We start from the raw sequence: 6,685 nt of genomic DNA, 5'->3' as shown, positions 1-6,685 counted from the left end.
TTTCCTCAAGTACCTTCATCACTGCAGCCTGGACCCATGCAGGGCTGAAAATCTTGGGTATCTGGACAGGGCACACTGAGATCCAGCTGAGCTTTAAGCATTCTTTGCCTCATCCTTTTGCCCTTTTCACAGGTAGAAGAGCTGCAGGCTGACCATGGGGACCAGTTTGAATATATGCAGGTCTCTGGGGTATCATCTAAAAAGCAAGAAAAGGCAATGAGTGTTAAAAATGGTCTTCCATTTGATTCTCTTTACTTGGCTGGTGATTACTTTAGATGCTAATAGGACGCCTTTTTTTTCCCCTGCATCCTGTCTTTTCCATTTTATCCCAAAAGACACACACAAAAAATGAACAACCAAAAACAAAAACAAAAACCAGCTCAAGTTGCCATCTTTCATTAAAAAAAAAAAAACGAAACAGAATTGAAAGCTCAAAAGGCTTCTCTCTTTTATGTCTTTTGTTGTTATCATCATCTTCCAGGTATCGATAGAATTTCTACTGTATAAGGGAAGGCTTATAGTAGATACCAGAAAAGATGAAAACCTAAATCACTTTTTGGCACTGAGTGGGACTTTTGCTCCTAAGTCTGTTTTGTACTTGATCTAGAAAAGACAGTGGAGAATGGAACAAAATATAAACTAGTTCAGGACAAACTAATTTAAAATGTACCTTCTTCTTTTTCCTCTGGTGCTAGATCTGCCACAATATCATCTATGTTATCAGGTACGATGTTGCACTGCTCCCCCTGCAAAGACATTACGGTGGAGATTGGATAGAGGAATCACACGTGTACGCAGCAAGAGGGGCTGAAACAGTGTCCTGTGAGGAACTATTGCATCTGCAGTGCATTGTTCTCTTCTAATTCCTACGCATGCTTAAAAAATGCAACCCGAATTAAGCAGGTGCGGTAATTACCAGGAGCAGGAGAAAAATAATACCTTAAGACAGTTTTAATTCTTTTCTGCTATTATCTTTGTTGCAGTAAGGTTAAGGAGTGTAGATTTAGGAGGAGGGAAGACGAAGGATTGGTTTTTTGGTTTATGAAGTGGGGTATTTTGCTTGCTTGAGAATTTTTTACATATATATATTAAAAAACCAATACCTTGCGTGCAATTCTCTCAATGACAACTCTGGCTACTAGCTTGATGGAACCTCCTTCAGGATCATAAAATGGACTCTGAGGATGATCTAAGCTTGTAAGTGGTCTGATCTTCTCTTGAGGAACCGTAGGTTTGTTAGGAGACTGCAATCGAAAAGTTTAAAAAGAAACTAATAATTATTATTAGTAATAATACAAATTATCTGCAAGAAATTAAAACTTCTCCAAGGTGCTAAGTTGGGAAGTTCCAATATAAGGTGAACGAGGTGTATTCCTACTTAATGCTGACGTATAGGGTTTGGTTTTTTAAAAAAATTTCCACAATATGTCTCCAGAGCTGCGTTATAACTAAAGAGACCAGGTCTGAAAGAAAAGACCAACTATCTTGTGTCATCTGAAACTGGAGTATTTGTGGTATCCGAGGATGTCACTGATCTAGTCTAACTTCTGCTCTCTGTATAAACACATAGTGTAGGCGTGGTTGTCACCTGTGAGGCCTGACCAATTCATTAACTCGATGATGTAACTAACTCATTTGGTCAAAATCATGACTTGACCTGAGGATGATGTGAATCTTTTCTTAGATTGAGAGAGTGATGGAGACAGAGACAATGGATGATCTTTGAGTCTCATCGTGATGAGAAGTCCAGAGTGGCAACCCCTGCTGTAAGGACTAGCTTTCTGCGCCAAACAATAGTGGGCACTGGGTTGAAACAGTGGAAAACTCAAGTTGATGTACCTGCTGGTGGCACACGGATCTGTATCAAAGGGCTTGCACACCCTAATGCTTAGTTTTGAGCAAACTAAGGCCTCTGTTTATTCAATAGGTGACTATAAAATATTGCCAGTGATGTAATATTATCCCATTAATAAAAATGCCCAGGGAATCCAGATGCAATGAGTAACAGTAATTGCAGCTCACATCTGTCTAAACGACTTTAAAATCATTAGAAGCAGAATTTCTACTAGAATAGTATAAGGGCATATATGGCATTACCGTGGATGGAAGAGCTTTCATTCCTCACTGCTTTAAGGTAAACTTCGTGGTTTGAGTATATCACAGGTAGTCCCCATACCTCATAGGTAACACCACTGTCCGTGCCAGCATCCCAGGGTATTAAATCCTGGACAACTTTCTGAACCCAGCCGCAGTCCTTGGTACAGAGGTCTTCGGCAGACAGCCCCACATTCCAGTCCGGGCTGGGGCCCAGCATGGTGAGGAAGGACATCAGGTGCCGGTGACGATCGACAGAGAACTCGGCAGAGGGAGCAGCTCTCCTGCAAATGTGCCATAGGAAGACTATGAACAGCTGAATTCGAGTTTGCTGCTAGAGGGGCAATGAAACTAGTGCTTCAAGCTGGGAAATACTGATCACTGGCATGACACCGGAGCTGGTGTGTAGGGATGAGAAGCAGGACGGGGAGAAGGCTGCTGCTCAGCACTCGCTAGATCCAGTCTCCAGGTAACATCTGAGAATCAGCTTTGACATCATTCAAGAGTTACAGGTTAATGGGTGAGAGACATGCAGCAATAAAGAGCTGCATCAGCAGCATGCTTATGTCTTAGTCATATAATAATAATTTAAAAAAAAATAACCATCACAACACAAAAATTTGAAGTTCATTTTTTAATGATTGCTGGGATACTTTTTACCCTCAAATATAATACAAATTCCAGTGCCAAAAGTGCTTGGAAGCGCTACTGTATGTATGTGTGCGAAAAAGCACTCATTAAATAGAGTTTTAGCGCTCATTTAAGTGAGAGATTAATGCTGGTTGCCAGCCCTAGAGAGTTCAGCCAAGACTTTTGCAGGTTACTGCCAGTGTGTGTGAAAATGCCTCTATTCATCCAGCCTTTGTCAGCTGTTCCCTGAGGAAGAAATTGTGCTGAATCATGTGGTGCTCTGTGATGCTGACAAGCGGCTATCACATTCCTGTGTAAATGAAAAATAAAATCAGGCCTGGGCTGGAGGTTTCTGTTTGCAGAGGGAAAGCTGGAAGGCTCCGTGGCAGCTTTCTCAAGAGCAACAGCAAATGTAGAGTTCTTCTTTATAACATGATTTGGGCAAGGCTGCTCTACCAAATACTTGGTCTGATGCCAACCCAAGTTTTCTTTAGTCACAGGACAAGAGTCAGTCAAGTTGTTGGTTTTTTTGGTGTGCGTTTTTAAGTTTTATGCCAAAACACACTACTTTGTGTGCATCTAAATCCCACATTTATTTTTAATGGGTTTTTTTACAGTGTTTTTCATCTTCCCCTTTTGTGTTAAGTAGGTGTATATATACACTGCACATAAACTACTCTAGTCGTAAGGAGTTTATGCTGCCTATAAATGCTTGCACCCCTGTAAAAATGTGGCATTTCCATCGTGTAGTTTTCTGGCTCACAGCACTGCCAGCATATTAAAAAAAAACAGAAGAGCCCAAAGACAATGATTTTGAGTATTTATCATGCGGTTTCACATGTAAGGTGTCTAAAAGTTAGTGTATCTATTTCCCCTTCGAGAGGCAAGTTGCGGAAGTAGGCATTTGCTAATCGGTAAAAATATTCTGGCTGCTTCTGTTCCAGAGTCTTTAGAGGTTGTTTCTTACTGTGCAAATTATCTTACACTGAATTAAAGGCTGAATAGAAGAGTTTCTAAGTGTTGGATGACATTAATTCTGCCTTCCCCAGAAAGAGATGCAATTTTTTTTTTTGTAACAGCTAGAACTCTGATTTCAATGGACTTTGTCTAATGCAAAGTAATAAAATAATGAATGGCAGTATCAGCTTCGCTCTGTAAATACCGTATCCCGATACATTTGTCAAGTACGTAGCAGTGACTAGTGTTAAAAAGCCTGCTAACTGACTTCAGTTAACTAAGGGACTAACTAACTGCATTATAAGGGTTTCATAGGAAATGTAATATTTATTTAAAGCACTACACAGCAGAGGCTAAACAGTATTTCACACAGTAAAAATAACAGAGATGTGTGTCTGTGTACCTGCTCTCTAGATTAAGAACGTCTAACACGGACACTGCAGAACAGACCAGGTCAGCTCTTGCAGGGGAAAAGCAAGGCCTGATGAAATGGGACTGTACATCGCCGGCTTTCTCTCTACTCCAATACGAACGCATATTGCCATTTTGAGCCTTTTAAATCTTAAGGAAGTGTTCTTCTGCGGCAGGCAGAACACGTTTGGCAGTGCCCACAGGAGAAGCCTAAAGTTTGTCACTGAGGCGCATTTGCTGTTTGGAGACAGCTGTGTTCCTTCTCCTTCCCCTAGGCAGCCAGTACGAGTTGCAAAGCAAATCCTAAACAGCGGGTAAGCTCTAGCCTCGCGAACCCCCCAGGGCTGGGGAATCCCGCGTCCCTTAGCTGAGGCAGACGGTACTTTTCCACTGCGAGCCTCTTCAGCCTGCTCACGGCTCTCGTCGCACAGCACAGTGTCCTGCATCCCAATGCTTTCCATTTTCTTTCTATCTGATTTTGTTAGCCTGATTTAGATCTCCAGCCATAGGGATGCCGTATATCGAGCAGAATAAGAAAATGCTTTTTCTCAATTTTTTTTTGTGTGTGTGCAGTTTTTTTTTCCTGGGTGTGGGGTAGGGTTTTTTTTTTGTTTGGGTTTTTTTAAAGGCTAAAAGACCACAAACATGATTTTGCTTTATAAGTTGTTTGTTTGTTTGTTTGTTCTCTAAGTGCCATTCTGCTTGCTATCACTGCTGGTGGGGGGCGTGTGTGGGGAGGGTGTGCATGTGTGAATGTGTGTGTGTGTGTGTGTGTGTGTGTGTGTGTGTGTGTGTGTGTGTGTGTGTGTGTGTGTGTGTGTGTGTGTGTGTGATGGGATTGGGGTGAGGGAGTTAAGAAAGTCCAAACCAACAGAAAATGCAACTGCTGCAAGACATGTTTTTGAGTTGAATCAACACTGTTCTGTTCCACTGATAGCCCTGTAGATGGTAATAGGTTGCGGAGAGTTACTGGATAGAAACAGTGAAAATTACAATTTTCAGAATAAAACTCTGAGGTTACTTTTTTGTTTAATATTTTATTAATATACAAGTAAAAGAAGTAGAAGAGGCAGCCCCAGCATATACTCTTTCTAACGAGCTCAGCAAATAAGACCATTTACAGGGTTGAGCTTGGACTCAGTGTGAATTTTACTACTGGGTACTATGTGAACTATATTCATATCAGAAAGCCATTTGCCTCACCCATGCATAAAGAATTTTCCAGCAACACAAAATCCCATTATATAAAGACAGATTTGAACGTGAAGAGCATTGGTATTTTCACTGCAAAGTGCAGTGTAGTGCAGCGAATCTCTTGCTAGCTGTTAAACTCACCAGCCTGGCCACTAGAAGCGATTCTAGCATTGACAGCACAGATGCAAATAATCTTTTTCAAACAAGGTAAAAATAATGTAGTAGATGCTTGTAATGCAGCAGTGGAAGAAAAGCCAACATCCTGAGACCTCTTCATCTTGTGCAGTGCTTCACAGATAGCCAAGTTCTGACTTTGGTTGTGGGTGAAAAAAAGGTGTTGTGTTTGAGAGTTTAAGTAAGTGTGATTACAAGCGAATAGGAGTGCGTGAAACGCTAATTGTTATGATAGCTGTTTGGAATAAAATTCCCATTCAGGCGGTCTTATGGACTTTATGCCAGGGAAAAAGGTTTGATTGATTCCATGGATTAGTTATTAAAGTATATGGAGTGTATAAGCTTGAATATATTATATATGGAGTATATGGAGTGTATAATACTTGAAATAGCGTATACCTCTCCAGATTTTTTTACAGAGCTGTATTAAGGAATAATCATCCTAATCCGATTATTAGAGCCTGGGTACTAGACACATTTGCATATACCAGGATCTGATCTGTGCTGAGGATACAGTACTAGGCTTTTCAGATGGGAAGAAAAAAGTGTAAACACAAGAGGAGCCAGTCTCACGCTGATGACCGTCAGAGGTGGTAGGTAGTTGGCAACACTGCAGACCACATTGCTGCTGGTGTGGTGTCAGTCCAAGGTGGAGCTGATGATGTGAAAACACTTTTCTTTTTTAAGCTGTGAGTTCAGCTGATTACACAGACCATGGAAACTGCGTGTTTTAGGGAAATAGTAAATGAATTGCCTGTTTTGCCTCTAGTCAGCAAAAGTGACATCCTCCTCTTTTTTTTTTTGGTATTTTACACTGCATCACATATACACTTTCTCGGAAGAACACTTATTTTCTCATCCTCATAACTTCTTGCTATTGATACAAATGAGCATGGAAACACATTTCACACCCTTGAACTTCCAACTCTGCACCTCCTGCCTACCAGCAGCACCTACACAACATCTGTCCTGTTGAATAAACATTAAAATCATAACAATCTGAAAAGTGCACTAGTTTCAAAGAAAAGAAATGAAGAAAAACAGGATCTAAAATTGTGATGGAAAATACTCCTTTCCAGAAGTCTGCAGCTAACAGAACAAATCAGATGGTGTATTATTAAGAAAACTTTTGTGTATGGGTATAAACAACTGAACATAAAACCCAGAATTTTAGAGTTGTTTGGAAGACGGGGGCGGGCGGGGGGGGGGGGGGCGTGTGTGAGTT

General features: G+C 40.9%; 1 protein-coding gene across 1 annotated transcript in view; it reads right to left on the bottom strand.

Annotated features, from left to right (window-relative positions):
* Window positions 1–6,685, bottom strand: part of SPON1 (spondin 1, extracellular matrix protein) — a gene marked incomplete at both ends in the record, with an annotated part of 105,281 nt that overhangs the window by 860 nt on the left and 97,736 nt on the right. The window contains 4 exons of the mRNA XM_010144565.1: window positions 14–196; window positions 671–746; window positions 1,104–1,244; window positions 2,177–2,378. Of these exons, the coding sequence (XP_010142867.1) occupies window positions 14–196; window positions 671–746; window positions 1,104–1,244; window positions 2,177–2,378 (602 nt within the window). The remainder of the gene's footprint in view (window positions 1–13; window positions 197–670; window positions 747–1,103; window positions 1,245–2,176; window positions 2,379–6,685) is intronic.

Source organism: Buceros rhinoceros, unplaced genomic scaffold (assembly GCF_000710305.1).
Source record: "Buceros rhinoceros silvestris isolate BGI_N320 unplaced genomic scaffold, ASM71030v1 scaffold15171, whole genome shotgun sequence".
NCBI classification, from domain to species: Eukaryota; Metazoa; Chordata; class Aves; order Bucerotiformes; family Bucerotidae; genus Buceros; species Buceros rhinoceros.
The sequence above is the reverse complement of the archived record's forward strand: the minus strand, read 5'-3'. Positions and strand labels throughout refer to the sequence as shown.